Here is a 20,845-nt window from a genome sequence, read left to right as displayed (position 1 = left end):
GGACACCAAGGCGACCAATCCAAGGACTTGCATACTGGCGAAGGGAGTCAACGTCGTTTCGCCGCTTGAGCTATTTTCTAGAGACCTGATGATGATACTCAAGGATCTTAAAGGAATAGGAAGGCTAGTCATGGAATCTGCTTACTTTCCATATAACAGCGATACCAATTCACCAGCGCAGGTACGTACACTGGTGGAATACTGCAAGGTAAGGGGTCCTCCTCTTCTGTTGCGGTTCGATGCTAACTCATAGATCATAGATCACTCACAGATAGAGTTCTTGTTGGAATCCGCTGTACCGATCGGCTCTAAATGGGTCAGAAATCCAAGAAGAACGGACTGGGGTCGGTTTTCCACAGAACTAAGAAGTGCAGTTTCAGGGATGCCCAGGCCAATTAGAGACGTGGATACCCTGGTGATGGCGGCTAAGATTTTCACGGAAGCCATTAAATCTACTTATGAAAGTAATTGTCGACCTTTAAAAGTCCGAAAGGCTGGAGAGGCACACTGGTGGAATGTGAAACTCGAAGAGCTTCGCAGGGAAACCAGAGAGAGGTTCAGACATGCCAGTTCTGGCAAACCGAAGGAACTATGGACTGCATTTACATCGATGAGGAATGAGTATAGGAGTGCAATACGTAAGGCAAAGCATGAAAGCTGGACCAACTTTTGCACTGATATCGAGAAAGGTGCAGAAGCGGCCAGACTGGATAAGCTGCTTTCTCAAAATCCGTATGCTATTTTCGGCACTCTGAAATTGACCGGCGGGGGTTACTCAAGAGTCTGACATGGGTACCTTAGTTCACCTGATCAAGGCACATTTTCCGGACTTCACAAAGTGAGGAGAAGGGGGGACGACACTTCTGAGGCAATCAAAGCCGCCTGCGGCCCAAACGGGCCCGAAATGGCGGCTAGCCAACGAGATTGTTTCCTAGTCCGGATGGCATACATCCAGTCCCCTTACGGGGGGCTAGTAAGATCATCATTGGGCCGATTGTGAGACTTCCTAGGGCTAGTCTGACATTGGATTATGTTCCGACGGCATGGAAGGGTGCGAGAGTAGTCTTCATTCCGAAAGCAGGCAGGATCAGTTATACTTCACCCAAGGATTTCCGACTTATTAGCCTCACATCTTTCCTACTAAAAACAGTGGAAAGACTCGCGATAAGGTCTTATCAGGTAGTCCTCTTCACAAGCAACAACACGCCTATAGGACTGGTCACTCTACTAAGACGGCCCTAAGCGCAGCAGTTAACCTAATTGAAGTACAACTGAAGCAGAAAGGCCTCGCTATTGGAAGCTTCATGAAGATCGAAGGATCCTTTAACTACACCTCTGGAAAGGTAATCAGGGCGGCCAGGATCGGACAGTGTGTGCCTACTGCAGTCGTAGAATGGACCTGCCATATGTTAGCCAATAGGAATTTAACCACGACTAAGGGCGATACCACTTTATGTGAACCGTGAACTCGGGACCTCCGCAGGAAGGTGTTTTATCATCCTTGCTGTGGTGCCTGGTAGTCGATGAACTGCTTCATCTACTCACGAGTCAGGGGTCGATACCAATCGACATCGCGAGGAGGCCGACATTGAGCATGCTCAGGGACAAAATGTCTACTCGTCGCTACCTTTTCGACAAGAAATACCAAGTTAGCCTATCCACAAAAGAGGAATGGGCTAACAGTGAGGCACACCTGCCCAGATGGCTCCAGGATCAAGGAGAACGCTGGAGCAGGTGTATAGCGTAGAAGGAACGGAATGGCCTTCACAAATGCGATGGTGTCCTACGCAATAGTCCTACAATTTGATATTATAGCCTTGCTTCAGCGCGCCTATAAGGCAATGGAGTATAGCAATAAAAGAAACATTCGCATCTGCTCAGACAGTAGGACTGCTATAATGACTTTGAATTGAACACCGACCACGTCGCTACTAGTATGGGAGTGCTTTGAGGCACTGAATAAGCTAACGACAAAAAATCGAGTCACTCTGCTCTGGATCCCTGGACACAGTGGCAATGGGTAATCGGACAGGTTAGAAAAGCTAGCAGCAAAGGAAAATTTTACTGGACCTGAGCTAGTTGTAGGCATTTCCAGTAAGCTTGTCACTGAAGATATTAACAGTTGGCTGATCCAGGAACATCAGAACGAGTGGGGTTTGGTCTCTGGTTACAGACAGGCTAAAACACTCTTGGACTCAAAGCTAAACCCTGATCGAGCAAAGGAAATACTCAAGCTCGGGAGGAATGAAGTCAAGGTCCTAATAGAAATGTTTATAGGACATGGAAACTTCCGGTATCACAGACATAAGGTCTGAAGAAAGTCCCCTCTGTCGTCGGTGCGGAAAAGATAATGAGACTTCTACTAATATTCTCTGTCACTTCCCTGCGATTGCGGGGAAACCTATAATACTCACAGGCAGTTACTGCATCAATGAGTCTGAAATATCAGCCAACAGCGTGGCTGCGGTCCTCTCCCTATAGTGAGGGCTTTGGGGCCACGCTTAAGAATTATAAGGGGACGCAGCGAGATCACCCAAGCGTCAGGGGATGTGACGGTCTCAACCCAGAATATTAATAATAATAAAATTCAAACAGTTAAAATCTGCAGATGCATGTAAAGAACGCATGAAAATATTAAGTAATATAATTTTTTTAACAATTGGTTTTAATTCTTGTTTGTGGAATTAGCCTAGGAATTAACTGTTAATGCCGTTATAATTATTCTATACAAATTGATAAGAATAATTTTTTAGAGAAAAACCGACATTTGCAATAAATGTACAAATTTATTTTTGATCTCCATTGTTTAAGGTAGAATATAAATTTTTTGAAAAAAATGTTTATGATAAAGATAAATCTGTACAAAATGAAAAAATAATGCCCCTTTTGTCTCATTCAAAATTTGCCCGGTCGGCACAACTATTTTTTGTTTTTGAAAATATGTAACACATTTTCAAAAACAAAAAATAGTTGTACTTCAAGAGGAAGGAGGGCATATATATATATATATATATTTTTTTTTTAAATTACTTCTACTGCCATTTTCAACCTACAAAACTGAAATTTACATTAAGTACAGAATGAGAGCTGTACTATTTGTTATTAAATTTTCAAGGAAATGTATTATTATTTTGTTGTTGATTATGGTGATTGATTATGGGAGGATTGGCACGATCTGTTGGCGGCAAAGTCGGAGAAGCTGCTGTCGCGTATGTATTCTTATTAGACAATATTTTTGGATTTTTTTCCTAAAGTAATTTTTCATATGTAAATCTTCAAAAGACTAATGTATATATTAGCCAATCCAATACAATTAATTACAATATTAGGACAGATAAATAAAATAGTTTTAAACTAAAGGTATTAGATATAACTTTTGCGAGAAGCACGGAAAGCTAGTCCATCATAGAAAGACATCTCGATACATCAATTTAATGCTGAGACATTACAACTCTTTACAATTTGAACACATGGATTTAATTCCGGCGCGAACTTCTGGCATACCACAGCTTCTCCCCCATTTAGAGTGCATATATGCGTGAATTTTATAAAAATTAGTAGAAATCTTTTACTGTATTTGGTATAAAATTGAGCTTTATAATATGAAAATTGACGTAGTTATTTCATTTGTTGTAAGACGAAAACTTCACATTTTTCGTAAGTCATTTTTTGTGCTTTTTAATGTTCAAAAATCGTTTCGCCGCTAAGTGTACTTGATAGCAAAACTCCTGTAGAGGACAATAACCCACTTTTCGTTGAGATCCTATCGGCCAAATCTGTAGAAATTCCGTTGAAAAAATGTCAACTTTTTATCACAAATGAGTTCTTATGAAAACTAATTATTACTTCGGGCTGAAGTTTTGCGCACTTTTTAACGGTGGTAAGGGACATATTTTCTCAAATTTTAAAAATTGTTAACTAATTACAGTGAAATCTCGATATAACGCGCCCGCATATAGCGCTTTACCTTTTCTAATTCTCCTGTCGACCTGTCCCTTCAAGAGCGTTATATCGAGATTTCACTGTATTGTAACAATAATTGTATTTTTGTAGCTATTTGTAAGACCTACATTTCTTCACTAAATTTTTGTTTCACACACATATAGGTTAGTTGCAATAAACAAAAAACGTTTTTTTTAGTATCTTTGACGATTGTTTACACACACAGGGCTTCCAAAATCTTGGTCGCAAACATATAGGCTTTTGTTCTACATGCGCCTTGACCATTTGCGAAAACTTCGGATTGGGACGATAGCCCAATACTTTTAAATGCGAGAGTTTGCATTTAACGAGGTGTTCTCTAAAAATTTGCTTTTTGATAACTTCGCATTCAAAGAGCAATAATTGTCACTGCGTTTTAATCCGACCTATTTTTAGGGTAGGAATAAAAATGGTTCTCCTATAAAATTGTTGGAAATTGATTTAAAATGTGTATTACTTTTTATACATCTAAAGAATACTTACCAAGAGGGAATGTGATATAATCACACATGCCAAACAGCTGACCAAAGCAAATGACCTTATCCTCAGGCGAAATTCCTATTTCCTTCATTCTGGAAGAATGTTTAATTTTTTGAACAACCATCGTATTAATAATATAACAGTAGAGGACAAATTAGTATAATCCCTAGAATTACTTACTTTTCAATTGCAAAACGCACAGTATCTTCATTATGGGAAGCCACCATGATTCCGATTTTCTTAGGATCTTCACCCTTATCTTTGTACTGTTTCATTCTCCGTAAACATTCCATTAACGTCCTGTGATAACACTCCGTAGTGGCGTCATATGTGGGATTTGTTGGGTCAGGATAACCCATGGCGGCAGCTCGTGCTCTTTCCTTTTAAGGCAATAATAAAAACATATTTTCTGCCAATAGTGATTTCTTTAAACACATTTTAAATTTCTAGAGTTCAGAAAAGGCTTGAATACTGCCAATCAGAATTCGTGATATCCGCATTCAGATGACTAAAAAGAGTGTACATACCTGTTCGATATAAGCACCGCGTACGATTTTAGCGCCAAAGTAGAAATTTTGACGCTCGGCCTGTTCAAGATCAGTCTTGACTTCGTTATAAGCATCTTTAAGGTATGTCTGATATGTGTTGAACACCACGGCCTAGGAGGAGGTAGACCACACATTGAGTTTGAGAGCTCATTCACTGATAACCTCTGCAATAACACATATTTTATGGCACTCTTGGCACAAATATAGTAATTACCTTTTTTGTATTGTACTTGCGCATCATCTCCAATGTTAGCCGCGATATCGCAGGTTGGAAGTACGTCTGCTCCGCGTCGATCATTATTCTGACATTCAGCTTGTCAGCAACCTACAAAAAATTGTGTATTGACAAATGCTCCGCGAGGACCTTTTAATTACGTTGTTTTTAATCATTAATTATTAAAACAATAAATATGTAAATATTTATACTTTATTCTTCAAATTAAAAAAAGGGTCAATTTTTTGTACTTAGATATAGAAAAAATCTCCATTTATTTTCTAATTTTTACATTTTTTCATGTTAAAAAAATAGAACAAAAAATAGTAAGACCTGATAGACAGAAATCCACGGTCACTTTGCGGTTTATAAAATCAAAAACGTAAACATACCGAGACAATCGTGTTCAATCTTCTAACCATGTTCCTAAACATCTCTTCCTCCTTTGATGTCAGCTGTGACATCAATTTCACCATTTTTCCAGTCTTAATGTCTGGGACTTGGAAAGTATCACATAGTTCGTAGTTCTCATCGAGGATTCCACTCCAGGGAAACAAGTGAATTACACTGCATCAAAAATAATGAATTAGAATTTATATTGTTTTCCATTGCAGAAAATATTGCGTGTATAATTCGGAAATTGTAAAAAATATTTCGATAAAAATAAGTTAAACATCAATAATTACAAATAAGTAATGTGAATCTATTCTCTGAAAATGAAAATTAAAAGGCTGAAAAGTAATACATGTATGTGAACAAAAGCAAACTAAACTAATCTCTGAAAATGGTTGCAGCAGGTTAGATCAACAGAAGTGGTTTAATACACCAATATAATTACTTATTGTATATGATTATATTACTTTACTAAACTATTAATTTGTGAAGAAGACATAATGAAACTGAAAGAAAGCTTTAAAGGAGTTTCTTGGGCAAACAATACTAGCTTTTGTCTAAATTAGTTTATCTAGAAGATATTTAGAACCATCTCGAAGAAAAAAAACATACATAAAATAACAAAATACAATGTTTTTTTTTCGTAACACCAAATTATTAAAAAATATATATACGTAAAGTAAAGTACACGACTCAGTTCACTAAAAAAATTGAGAACACTATTAAAAAAATTTAAACATTGAATAATGAAATCCTTTCTTCAGGTAATTTCTGCTAATTTAAAATTACACGTGCAGATTAACTTTTAATTATGAAGACAATAAAACTAAAGAGCCCCGTCTATTTATTTACTACACAATTTTTTTTAGTAATTTCAAAATGTTAAAACAGTTAAGTAAAATTAAACTAACGAAAGGATACGATTAGGCAAATATAAATAAATTTACAAAATTCCTTTAAGACCAAGAGGAAAGTAAAAGAAAGAAGCAGTTCTACTGCTACTACTATCACCACTATTTTCTTACTACATCAAATATGAACAAAACCACGTATTCTCCAGTCACGGTAATTCAAAAAATCCAATTTTAAATTCTCTTTCAAATTCATGTTTTGATCAATTTGGAAACCGCTGCAGAACGGAGAAGTTAAGTAGCATATTCAATAAGATTAAACAAGGCTAAAAAATAAACACGAATTGTTTGTAGAATGTTATTGAAAGGTGTAAATACATAAAAAGTTGTATTCTTACTTTCTGCATGTCCAAGAGACCATTTTCATGAAATAAAGAAAACATACCATTAGCAAACTTATTCACTAATATTCTGAGAAAACTAAATTCGAAAATCTATGCTCTTTTTGGAAGAGTGAGAGAGTGCACATGTAATTATGTGGTAACTGGATTAAGGTAACATGTAAAAAACCTTGCGGTGCAATTTTAGTACGGATATTAGCGTATGGTTTACGTTTTTTGACAAAACAAACGTAGCATGTCGTTTTCGAAGTTTTTTGCAGCAGTACTTGAGTAAAATAACGCGAGTGTTCAACGTACCCTTCTTTATCCGATTGTATTTTGTCAAGGAACCTTTGTACAGGCACTGCATCCTTAATTTGAGCCTCTGCAAACTTCTTTTTAAAGTCATCAGGTTTTGCGTGATGGTCCAAAACGGCGCCTTCACCGCCAACCACGTCCGACATGTACTGACGCGCTCGCATAATTACTTCGGATAATTGAAGCTGAAAGAGGGTAGAATTAATTTAATTCATTAGGTATGTATTTATTTATTAGTTACAATATAAAAATTTTGAAAAATCCTGGAGGGTTAACTACTGTTTAAATCAAGTGGATATTCTTCGTCGATCCATTGAATCTCGTCTAAAGTAAGTTTGCAACCATATTCTGCATATTCTTATTGAAATAAGCATATTTTTTAATTCGCGTGTTTCCAAACTAAGTCTATTACGTTTTAATTTTTTTAATATGTCATATTATATAAAAATATCTTCTAAAATACACTTAAAAGTTTTCTCATTCTCCTTAAGGCCATATCATACTTTTGCGAATCCTATTTTACCATAACTTCTTTCCACAACAAAAAACAACTGAGGTCCACACGAAGTGAGATACCTAGTTTAAAATGTTTGAAAATTAAATAAAGGGCACTACAGGATCGTTCATATATTATGTAACGCGTTTTTCTTTTATTTATATCGTTGTATCCCTTTTGGCTCTCAGACAATTCTATTCTCGTCTTCATTTAAAGAATGAAAACAAGCGTTACGTAATATGTAAACGATTACTACGAAGAAACTGAGAAACGCTATGTGGGAATCTGTTTAGTATCATATGGCTTTAGGGAAACGAACTTTTACGTTTTCTGGGGTCCTTGTACAGAATAATAAATATTTTTCGCTGAAATTTTAAGAGATAGAAAATAGGAAACCCTAAGGAGGACGAACCTTATTTTAAGAATTACCTGTTCGATAAATCAGTGCTGTATACCTAACCCTTTACAATAACGTGAAAAATCTCTGTTATTTCATTTACTTGACATTTAATATTTTAAATTTTTAAAATATTTTTGTTGGCCCATAAAGCCGATAACTTTATTTTCCTGGCGACAAAAGTCCTGAGAAACTTTATTTTTGTTGGCCTAGTAAGCCGAAATTCAGTTTTAAAATAGTCACGCGTTGCCACGAGGTTTCCTGTGACTAGTTACCAATGGATATATTGTTATAACCTGAAATTTATTATCATGAATTGACTACTGGAATTTGTACATTATCGACGGATAGTATAAGACCACTAACCGCGTGACTTATTAAAAATTAGCTTTGACTTTGAAAGGTGATAGCGTCGTCCAGGATATAGATAAGAAAGACAAAAATAACATTATAATTTTTAAGGAATTCAGTACTTCAACGATGTGGTAATTTGTTTTAAATTTAGCATGATCGCACATCCGAATTATTATTTCATGAACCCGTGAAGATTTTTCAATGTTAAACAGCTCAAATGAAAGGTGAAATGCTGGTGATCACTTTTGTGAAATACTAAATTATTATTAAATTCATGTTCCTAGCTTCTGCTAAGAATTGAAGGTGAAGTACGAAATTCCTTAAAAGTTGGAATTTTATTTTTGGCTTTCTCATGTGATAATTCAATACCCAAATAGTCAAATTACTTCAAGTAGGGCTTATTTAACGCAGAATTTAATAAACTTCCCAACAGGCTTCTTTTAATATTTTTAGCTGTATTCTGGACCGCGCATTATGTGCATTATCGATTTTTTAATTTCAATACGCGCACCATCATTTTTCTTGTCGCACTCCAAAATTGATTCCTGAATATTCTAGTGTCCCCTGAAATTGTTGAAACCTAAATTAGGTGATTTACCCTTCATTTTCAGAATTTATTGTCGATTCCTCTCACACTATTAGAAATATCTGGTTGAATTTTCAACCACATGTGGTTAAAGTTTTATACAATTACGGTTGTTGAAATTTCTACTACGTGTGAATGAACATGCAGTTGAAAATTCAACTACATGTAATTGAGATTTCAGTAAAACGAAAACAAATTATTCAGCACAGTTAGTTTATTTAAAAGCAGATAAATTTTGGAGGGAAATGAATAGGTTTCATTTAAGAATTTTAAATAATCAAAAATCTTTAATAAAACCCATTAAGATTCTTTAAAAATGGTGTGCTTTGAAATACACTAACTGTACCACAAGAATCCTGATAAGGAATCATGATTAATATTAATAATAAAGTACATATAATATTCAGAAAAATAAGCAGCTTTAAAGAAGAAAAAAGAACAGGCACATGGAATTATATTACCATAATTAATTTCGTTTCCGTGTTTGTAATCATAACCTGAAAGAGCATACAGTAGTTAGTACCGATAATATGAATAAAATTTTCTCATTGTGATAATATTATTTCAACGTACCTTTGGTTCTTCTTCTTTAAAGCTGCTTTATTTCCTAAATATTATATTATGTTCTTTGTTAATTTAATGGATCTCACGATACAAACAAGGTCTCGTCGGATTTTGTCACATCGGGGTCTGGCTTCGGGGGAAGTACATGGCGCATGTGTATATGCGCATACGTCTTGATTATTTTTCAACTACATTTGATTGAATTTTATTGCAATTCTCTGAATGAAAGAGATATCAAACACGAAGTAGTTGAAAAGTGGTTGAATTTTCAACATATTTCTAACAGTGTGTGGTTGTGCATGCTTCGGCACATAGTGCGAACAAATTTTCAACTACTGTTGAATAATTTTTTTTTCATTCTGACAAATGAACGAGATTTTAAGCACAAAAGTGGTTGAAAACTGGTTGAATTTTCAAGATATTTCTAACAGTGCATGCTTTTGCAAAACCAATTCGTCATCCCGACCCTAACACCCAATTCTCAAGCATGTGGAGCATCGAGAAACGAATGGAACTAAGTCTAATATTAGGATTATACAGAATTGTATGATAAAATACTTATGGATTGTAAATGTAAAAGTCTTGAATTGTCATATTATGTTGTTTTTGAAAAAAAGTTAAAAATATGGAATACTGATTTTGTTTTTTTAGAAAAAATTCTGAATTGTTAATCAAACATTTAAAGGTAAAATTGTATTGCAAGGGAATAGCAAATTAAAGTTCGTTTTAAAAAAAAGTAAGACAAAGTAAAGTAGAATTGATCGAGTAACCATTTTTATCGTACAAAAATCTTTTTGCATTCGCAAACCAGCCCCTCTAAAGCTTTTACAGGTCATTTATCTAGCTGGATTTGATGATAAATTCAAACCGGTACAACGTAAACTCACTTATTCCGTTTTTGGTATAAGTTTACTTTTTATAACTTAGAATTACAATTTGAAACTTAGAATTCTAATTATTTTGTTTCCTATTGACATACCGCTCAATCTACGTCCTTTTTTTATTTCTGGTTCAAGAAAGAATTCGCGCCCAGATTAAATTATTTCGAAGGCTTAAATTTAAAATTATGGTGCCGAAAGAACATTATATCCTCTTTGGTATAAAGGGAATAATAATACAATGGCGTCGAATGTGGGGCCGCTGAAATTGAACAATATTTCTTGGACTGAAGAAAAATACTGTGCGATTCATTTCAAAATAAGGGGACATCCGAAAAATAGGTAGAATCTTTTAAGGGGGAGAGCCCGAATAAAAATGGTTCGACTTGAGTTCGACTTGAATTGCCCCCGATCAAGACATGCTGAAGTCGAAAAGGTCGACTTGAGCATGTCTCAGTTTTGATACGGAGCCAGACTTCAATTTATGTCTTGAAGGCAAGTTTTTATGTCTTGAAAACACAAATTTATCTCTTGAGTCGAATTTGTATGACTCCAACACGTGAGGTTTATAACTTCGAGCGTATACCTGCCCTAACAAAAAGGGTAATTCTAACAGTCATAAAAGCTAATCTTCGTTAATGGTTAAACAATCTTGTATATTTTTATACAATTTAGGAGATCCTTCTAGAAAGTTACATTTCGTTTTGTTTTAAGAACATTTTTAAGGGCTATACTCGTTCAGACCCATCAATTCTGAAAATTTTAAATAAAAAATAACTAATTTAATAATTACAAATTTTTCATTCATCAATTTTAATCTCATTTATGAGCCAAAAAAGGTTTGATAATCTCAGCCAAAACAAGGCTCGTCTTGAGTCAAGTAAACGTCGTCTTAGTCAAGACAAGGCTCGACTTAAGACAAGTAAACGTCGTTTTACCTGTCGTGGCCATAAAAGAAAGACGAAGGCCTATGTCTCGACTCAGTTTTGAGACGCAGCCAGACATCGATGTCTTGGAGACGAACTCAATGCATAATTAAGTCGAACTCAAGCCGAAGCATTTTTACTCGGGAGGATTCGGAACAATGTTCCAATCGTTTACGATATGAGATCCATGTATGTAAAAATATAGTATGAAGGATGAAGCTTATGTTGACGGTTGCAATGAAGACAATTTCAAAATTTGGTTCTGATACTAAAAAGACGTAGTCTAATCATTTTTTTTATGGTCTGGACAATTTTAAAAAACTAAAGCCCATGTCTTTCTAATATAGGAAATAAATTCTGGCATCGACTTATATAAACCGATCGATGTAATAATTGGTAAAAATTAAAATAAAACATTTTAATGACGCTATAAGGACATGGAATAAAAACAATATAGAATATCTATATTAATACCAGCAGATCACTTCATTCTTTGATAAAAATAAATAAAATAAACAATTGTATGCGTATACTGAAATAGCTTCACACTTGTGGTATGGATACTTTGTTTTCTTACGACACACTGTTAGAACATTTTCTTCAAACTTTACAATAAATGAAGGCATGAAAACGACGACGGGATTAGGAGCAAAAATAAAATTTTACAGGTTCAAAAAAAGTGAGTTTTTTTCGATACGCTTTCAAATATAAAATATTGATAAGGTCATAAAAGCACGCGTTCTCGAAGATCTCTATATGTTTAGTAAGTGCAATATATCTATTATTTGAAATGACAAAATTACGAAAAATGTTCGCACTGGAATTTGAGAACTTATAAAAATGAGAGAATGAAAACTGGATAAGGACCAAATAGTATACTGTGATACGACTCAGCAGACCACGGCTTTGACGGCCGAGGCCGATGTTTGCAGTACGAGGCTTATATCGGCGCGTAGCCGAATACTGTAAACAATGGACGTCGTCAACGGTTCGCCGAGGAGTGACACACGATATTTTATCCAAAAACGGAATGGTTTTCGTATGCGAGTGGGACTCGAGGGCAAATTTCGGAAAGGGAGGAGGGAGGGACTGGGGTCCGGGGCGGAGCCCCGGCGGGGCCGAAGGGTGGTGCCTCTGTAGGGGGTTCGGGAAGCGACGTCCACCCGTAAGTAAAAATACAAACCACAATAATTTTGAATAACTATAACTAAAATTGAACATAAGATTAAATGCAGGATGTGAGTTTCATGCCAGCCATAGTATAGACATGTTTGTCATCTTCACACAATTGTTAGCGGTTGACGAAACACTCGCGGAATTTCGTGCAATTAAACGAGTTGCTGCGTGTTGCCGGTCGGCAACAGCCTACAAACATTATTCATATGAACTGCGCATGTGTCAAAAGAGAGAGCTAGGAGTGTCGCCACTTGGACCAAAAGCGCATGCGCGCACTCTGTAAAAGTAGACTTTTACGACCGTGGCCTGCAAAATACCCCCTCCGGCAAACGAAGCTTTGTAGACCTGACAGCACCAGTTCATCAAATCATGATGTCTCCTATTTCATAATTAAGGGCTCATTTAGGGCTAATTTAATGCCCTATTGCCGATTTTTCGACTCTTCATTTGTTTTAAATATGCATGGTGCTGCCAACTTTACTTCAAGCCAGCAGCACCACTGGAGGAATTGGTCAAAAAATCATTATATAAAATTTCCCTTTTTACAGGAATTTCCGGCTGATTGCCGGCTCGAAATATCCCTTTGAACCACTGCCCTACCTTCAAAATTGAAAAAGGCCACTATACTTTACTTTTAGACCTTCAGATTGTTATATTTCTTTTTTATTATTCATACAGTACATTCCTTTGATGAACATTCTAACAATGCTAACCTTTTTTAGCTATTGCTTATCGTTTACGAGATGATTCATACTTATTCTAATTTTGAACTTTTTAAATCCAATTTTAGATGCTTGTAATCGTGAAAATCTATAGGATCTAAGGCTCATTTAGGACTCTAGAACTGTCATAATCTAAATTTTTAAAAAATTCGTTTAAACAAAAATCTTACAAGAAATAAATAAATTCAGGTTCATTTAAGGCTCCTGCAATATTGTCGACCGGACGTTCTTTCCCCTTGCATAAATTAGGGCTCATTATGGACTTATTTGAACCCGTGATCCCAAATTTTAGAATCTTATATTATTATTTTTCTAAACAATGGAGACCTAAATTTGGGAACACGAGCCCAAATTAATCCATAATGAGCCCTAAATTATTCCAGGGTGAACAATGGATTTAATTGTGTCCGTCACGTATTTTTGCAACGTTTAGATGCCACAATATCATATATAAGAAAAAAAGGGCAACGGAAAAATCGGACCGCTTCCAGTCAACAAAATATTAAAAATGTATTTATTTTATTTAAAATACATAGTTGGATAAAAAGTAAACGCTATATAGTCCCTTATTAATGCTTACAGAATTCAAAAATGTATATTTTGTACCTTTGCCCTTCATGGCCCTTTTTCAATTTTGAAGGCAGGGCAGTGGTTCGAAGGGATATCTCGAGCCGGAAATTCCTGTAAAAAGGGGAATTTGATATAATCATTTTTTGACCGATTCCTCCAGTGGCGCTGCTGGCTTTAAGTAAAGTTGGCAGCACCGTTGCATATTTTATAAAAATGGCTAAGTAGTAAAATCCATGGTTGGATAAAAAGTGAGCCCTAAATAGGCCCTCATTAATGTTAGGAAGAAAAATAGAATATTAAGTTTTTGTCCCTTTGCCCTTCGCGGCCCTTTTTTAATTATGAAGGTAGGGCAGTGGTTTAAAGGGATTCCTGGAGCCGGAAATTTCGGTTAAAAGGGGAATTTGATATAATCATTTTTGACCGATTCCTTGAGTGGCGCTGCTGGCTTGAAGTAAAGCTGGCAGCACCAGGCACATTAAAAAAAAAAGAAGAGTCGAAAATTCGGCAATAGGGCATTAAATTAGCCCTAAATAAGCCTTTCATTATGAAATAGGAGACATCATGATTGTAAAATATTTGATAATTTTATGAAAAATAGTTTTTTCTTACTTTTCAGAAAGAAATGAATTAGTGGAGTTAAATGGAATATTTGCATCAAACTTTATTCTCTTTTAAGAAATTCGCAAATGTAATTATTGTTATTAATTAGGACCAATTATATCATAGACCAAATTTAGCAAATTAAGGACAAAATTAGGTAAGACTCGTTTACTATTTTGGAATTTGTAAAAAAAACTTATAAATTTTTGACATGTATAGGCTTGTAAGTGTATCACTGTATAATATTGGAGAAATTTAAGAAATTATACAGTTGCGAATTTTGTACTATGCAAATTATGTTTTCACTTTGAATCACATGTACAAAAATACTCCTCACTTAGTAGTATTAGGAAAATTATGACTGTTCTTTTAATTTCAATTTTTAGAGGAACTTTTTCTGATCCAGAAATCTTGGCAGTTTTAAGAATATGATGTAATTCTGTAGAACGCGAATATTTACCTATACGTAAGTAGTTCTTTAATTGAAAAAATATTAAATTTAGAATTATTTGAATTCATCTTCGTAAAGAAAGAATTAATTTTTTTTCGCTCAACAAATAAAAGTAATATTTGGTCCATAAATTCTGAATAGAAGGAATAATGTTTATCTAATCCTTGAAAATTATAAGACTTTAAAAATCTTGTTGGTGAAAAATGGTTGAGATAACACAGGCCGACAAAATTTGACAAAAGTCGAAAGCCAGAAAGCAGACCAAACATTTCCTAAGGATTTTGATGTGCTGAATCTGAATCCGAACTCAAAATTGCACCTGTACGTCAGGTTTTCAAGATAACCTAACCTAAATGTACAAAAAACCCGGTTTTTAGCTGTTTTTGAGGTTATGTAACTGTACAAGAAAAATGTCTACCACAAAGCTAATATGCAATTTGAAAGTACTAATCTTCCCCTTTCAAACCTACTTGGATTTATTAGGATATCTTTGTTTTACACCAAAATATTGTAATTTGAAATTTTTTATTTTAGCGTTTTAACCCATTAACTCTGAGGTATTCCGATTTATACAACGCATTCTCTGCTGCTGACGGTACGATATTTTTTCTTCAAAATATTATCTCAGGGGTTTTCGAGGGTGCCCTTTCTACTGCCGGTGTCAGTTTTTTGTTATAACCCCTAGAAGATCCAATATGGCGTCCACAATTTAGGGCTTTAAAAAAGAACAAAGGATCCCGTACAAAATACCAACAAAAAAGCGTACAGTCGTTTGGAACCAAACTTTGCACATTGATACAACAATAAAAAATATGGAACCCGTGTATTTTCATTTCTACTCTGGGAACAATAAGTTTAGTCGCATATTTTTCTTGGAATAATGAAGTTTCATGCAACAAGTGGGTTAACCCACCTACCTGCTAATCAACCTAAACCCAGAAATCACCCCTACCAAATCATAAGCAGGCTAACCCACCTAACCCTGGGAGCAGCGAATTTAGTCGTTTACATTTCGTGAAATAATTGAATTCCACACTACAAGTGGGCTAACCTTGAAATGAAATTTTTCAATTTACCGTATTAACCCATTAACGCTGAGATGGTATGCCATTGTCCCTTGAAAATATTATCTGAGGGGTTTTCGGGGGTTCCTTTTCGATTGGCTCACTTTTTTGTTATAACTCCTAGAAGAGCGAATATGGAAAACAGTTTGGGCTTAGAAAAAAACAAATTTTACTATTATTATTCATTTAATATTGTAAATTTACTTAGGATTTTCCAGCTTACTCAGACAAGACTCAATATTTTCCAGCCACTTAAGCCTCGACTTGGGATTGTCCAGCCAAGCAAGAAAGTACACAATATATTTTCCAGCCAAATAAGGCAAGACTTTATGTTTCCCAGCCAATTATCGCAAGCCTTTGGATTTCCCAGCCAATAAAGGCAGGACTTTTTATCGCACAGTCAGTCAAGGTAAGACTTTGAATCGTCCAGCCAGTCGAGGCAAGACTTTGAATCGCCCACTCAGTCAAGGTAAGAATTTGAATCGTCCAGCCAATCAAGACAAGACTTACGATTGCCCAGCCAGTTAAGGCAAGACCTACGATTGTATGTCAAATGAAGGTGAAACTAATTGCTTGTTTTCTTATGGAAACGTTTGCGCTTCATGCCAAACGATCGTTGAACAGACTTTCGTTTATGACCAGCAGGGTCATTATCATTTCTTTGCAAAAACCAGCAATAGTCGGCCATCATTCTTACATTGCATCGATCTTGATAATGTTGCTCTTTTTGGTGAAAGTCTTAATGAAAGCGTTCGCCCATTTCTTCACTGAATGCTCCAACATTTTCTGGGAAATAATCCAAATGAGATTTGAGAAAATGTAATTTCATACTCATTAAACAAACTAATCTTTTAAAATTCTTTAACATACTAGATACAATAATTCTAAACCTTGGATCTCGATTGTTCCCTAAAAATTTCTGTACAACATCTTTGAAACTCAACCATGCATCATATCAATTGATGTCATGGTTTTGACAAAGTCATCATCTTTGATAAGTTTTCTTATATCAGGCCCAACAAAAATACCTTCCTTAACTTTGGCATCACTTAAATGCGGAAATGTAGATCTGATATAATTGAAACATGCTTCTTCGGTGTTTAGGGATTTCACAAATTGCTTCATTAACCCTAGTTTTATATGGAGTGGTGGCAATAATACTTTCATTCTGTCAACAAGACTTTCATAAACAACAGTATACTGACCAACTGTCCACTCTAATCTGTCTGCCCATTGCTCCGTTATCCAATGTTCGTTATCCATCCCTTGCACGACTGTCCCAAATGCAAAGAAAACAAAAGTATTTAATGTTTCCTGATTGTAAACCTATTATAAGATTTATCAGTTTGAAGTCACTACAAATAAGGCAATTATGGATATTGTATTTTATTTTTATCAGGAGTAATTGGAAAGTATCGTAAGATTCTTTCAGTGTAGTTGAGTGACCTACTGGAATTGCAGCGCACTTATTTCCATTAAGTAATAGTACTGCTTTCAGACTTTCTGTAGACGAATCTATGAAAAGACGCCAATCCTCTGGCGTATATAAGTTTATTTTATATAAATTAATGAGTCCTTCGATATCATTACAATACACAATCCCACTGTCCATTGAAAAGTACTTGATAAACTTTTCTTCTCTATTTCTGTAAACTGTTACTCTAGTGCTAGGTAAAAATAGTTTCCTCTCTTTGAGTCTTGGAACGCAAAGCTCAGCTTTATCTTTTGGAAGATCAAGGTCACGTATAAAATCGTCTAATCCGCCTTGGTCAAAAAATTTAGGACTTTCATCATCTGATTCTTCGCGAGAAGAATCTTCAGTAGCATTAGGATCGTCAGTATCCATTGATTCGTGAATTGATCAGTCACTTTTGTTTTCAGAGTGATTTCTAATACCAATCTTGGCTGGTGTAACACTTTTTACATCAGTGTAAGCGATCTTCTCCAAATACTTTTTAGAAATACCTCCTGTTTTGCATAAGCAAAAGTAATAATCAGTATCATGATCGTTGGGCTCACGCCAAACAGTTGGTTGAATAACAGTCTGCGTCTTGGTACTTTCATCTTCCCAATTAGAAAAATTTAATCTACAAGCATGACAAATTGAGGTTGGTACCCACGGTTTATCCAAATTTTTCATTTAAGTCCCATAACAGTTTTATCGAATCATTAATTGATCGACGGTATTTCTCCGTTTCATACTTCCCACAAACGTGACAAAACGTATCCACTTTCTTAGCGCAAGGAGTTCTTGAACTCATTTTTTTTCTTATAATGAACAGTAACGTGGAAATTCTAAAACTCATTATATATAAAAATCACGATCGACAAGACATGTAACCGCTCGGATTCGGATTCAGCGCATCAAAATCCTTCGGAAATGTTAGGTCTGGTCTCTGGCTTTAAAATTTGTCGGCCTGTGTAATTTATCATTATCTCCGAGAAAAAACACAAACATCATATCAACAGCATCGATTGGAAGAAGACTCAGAAAGATGTATGTTCTTTAAAAAAGTTTTTTTAAAAGCAAATACTCAAGAACATTAATTTGTGCAAAATAATTGCACAAAAAGAATTGAGATGAGAGAAATATGTTTTTAAATAACATCATAGAACGGCTCATTAAACAGATACATGACAATTGAAAGAAGAGGGGCAAAAAAGAAAGAGACATCCCAACCACCTCCCTCTCATTTCTTTATTATTTATCCGTCCTTTTAATGCTACCAGGATCCAACATGCTTCGAGTTCTTTTAGGCGCCCTATTCAGGGGATTTTTACTATGAAACTAATAGGGCATATTTATATGTTACGTTAATATTATCTAAAAAGCAGAATTGAATTTGAAGTTAATTATTGAGGATTTATTAACATTTTCATCTTCAATATTTCTGAGAAATGATTGCATCTTTAAAAAAAAATTAAAACTTTAATTAACGTCTCAATCCAATATTCTTGAGTTTATTTAACTGTTAATCGGTTTGAAATATCTAACGAAATCAAAATAAATAAATTAAAGATGGAAATTCTTCTTTCAAAAGTTATTGTTATTCACGTTATACCAAAATTTACATTTATCTTCTTCAGAATATATTCACTGATTTTAAAAGACGACTTTCTGGTGCAAAGACAGAATGCATACTGAGACAACTTTCTCTTTACAACCTAAACTTGAGAAAAACAAAGACCACAGATTATAGAAAAGATATTGTAAAAGCGTTTTAAAAATTACTAAGTGATTGTATTTATAATATTTTCACAAATTTATCAAATAAATTTTTCAACAGTGTAATATTGATTAAACACAACTATCATTTCAGTAATTTCGTTGTGTTGTATAATTTTGTTGTAATTTCGTTCTGTTGTATAATTTTGTGCATTTAGTGGAGTCCATGTTATCTGGTCGTGGAAATGTTCGTGACGGGATAGGATGTGGCGGTAATGCAGGATATCTGATTGCTTTGTGGTGAAGAAAATCCCACCAAATATTTTTCGAAAATTCGAAAAAATGGCAGAGATATGGGTGTTTGAGTTTTTGGTCAACTTTTTTTCTTAAATAACTTATCTTGGGTTCTAATTAACCGATTTAACTTTTCGACGTCTCAGTTTACTTGTTGTAAAATACATTTCGTCGATTTTTAAGAAAAAAATTGAAAGGGCAGTTATTTTCTCGGGTATTACATAGCACGGTATTTCTCGCAATCAGCAGGGCAAATTAAAGTGTCTGAGGAAAAATTAATGATTAAACTACAATTATTTGCATCATGTTTAATTTTTATTATAAATGCAAATTAATAAAATTCTGCATGTTGTTTACATCCGATTTTTAAAGAAGATTTTTAAAACTTTTTTATTTCATAAACAAAATATCAAACAAAATTTTTGGCTTTTGAAGAATACCGTTCGTTATAAAATATTCAGATTCATTTCAAAAGATCTAGAATAAATGACACAACAATTTATAAATATTTTTTCAGTAGAACTGCAGAAGCTTGAGTCTTTATTGAATTTGTTATAAACAAAGAAGTCGATGAAAATAATTTCGTTAGAATTAGCAATGTTTCATCACTTAATTTCAACTTAATTTTTACAATGTATAGACAAAAGGATTTGTAAGTTGTTTTAATGCAAATTAGTTAAGAATTTTTATGTAGTAAACAAATAATTATTTTTTATTATTAGAGAAGCTCGTGAAAGGTGGAACATTCGTCGTATCAATTCGATTATTTGCCTTGATATTAAATAATTATTATTTGGGTGCCAGCGTTACATGCTTTGATAATCATTATGATGTTAATGATAGCAAATTTTTAGCAAATAATGACATATAATTATAGTATTATCGATTGACTGAATGTGAATATTTATAAAATTGTTAATGACAATATTAATTGTTAGTCACTACCCAAGGGTTCTAACAACGGTCGAAATTTAGTTATTTTCATCTAATTTTGTTCAAAAATTAACTCTACATCTCGAAACATAGCAAAACAGATTTTGAAATTTTTGATTTTGAAAATGTTCCCTTCTCTTTTATTACATCCCGGTCGTAATACATAGCAAAAGTTGCTGTCTTTTCTGTCCAACCTGCAGTTTTTTTTAATAATGTCAATACTGACTCCACTTCTTTTGGCTACATACGTTGAAGCGTGACGAGTACTGTGTGTCTGAGTGGAGACACTATTGTGTGTTTCTTGATAGCTAAGAACATCTGCGTTCGATTACCTTGCAAATCCTTGGTCCTCTTTAAATACTCATCCTGTGCTGCGCCCGGGCAAATTATATTAATGTCACTATAATACCAGGTGTATACATATGAAACCGGTATTTTTTCAAGAAAAAAACACATTTATTTCAAGAGAATGATAACAAATATTTTATTCAAAGTATGCGCCC

The 20,845-nt window shown here is 34.6% G+C and overlaps 1 protein-coding gene across 2 annotated transcripts in view; it reads right to left on the bottom strand.

Annotated features, from left to right (window-relative positions):
• The window catches only part of LOC117168374 (proline dehydrogenase 1, mitochondrial), a 226,449-nt gene that overhangs the window by 56,861 nt on the left and 148,743 nt on the right, over positions 1-20,845 (bottom strand). Inside the window, exons 5-11 of one of the 2 annotated variants that reach the window (XM_033353974.1) lie at positions 7,166-7,350; positions 6,866-6,868; positions 5,616-5,790; positions 5,224-5,334; positions 4,989-5,120; positions 4,642-4,841; positions 4,465-4,553 (exon numbers count right to left, since the gene is read on the bottom strand). In XM_033353974.1, the coding sequence (XP_033209865.1) occupies positions 4,465-4,553; positions 4,642-4,841; positions 4,989-5,120; positions 5,224-5,334; positions 5,616-5,790; positions 6,866-6,868; positions 7,166-7,350 (895 nt within the window). The remainder of the gene's footprint in view (positions 1-4,464; positions 4,554-4,641; positions 4,842-4,988; positions 5,121-5,223; positions 5,335-5,615; positions 5,791-6,865; positions 6,869-7,165; positions 7,351-20,845) is intronic. The other variant, XM_033353976.1, reaches the window with a different exon arrangement.

This window comes from Belonocnema kinseyi, chromosome 2 (genome assembly GCF_010883055.1).
Source record: "Belonocnema kinseyi isolate 2016_QV_RU_SX_M_011 chromosome 2, B_treatae_v1, whole genome shotgun sequence".
In the NCBI taxonomy this organism is placed as follows: Eukaryota; Metazoa; Arthropoda; class Insecta; order Hymenoptera; family Cynipidae; genus Belonocnema; species Belonocnema kinseyi.
This window is presented reverse-complemented; position numbering and strand designations above follow the sequence as displayed.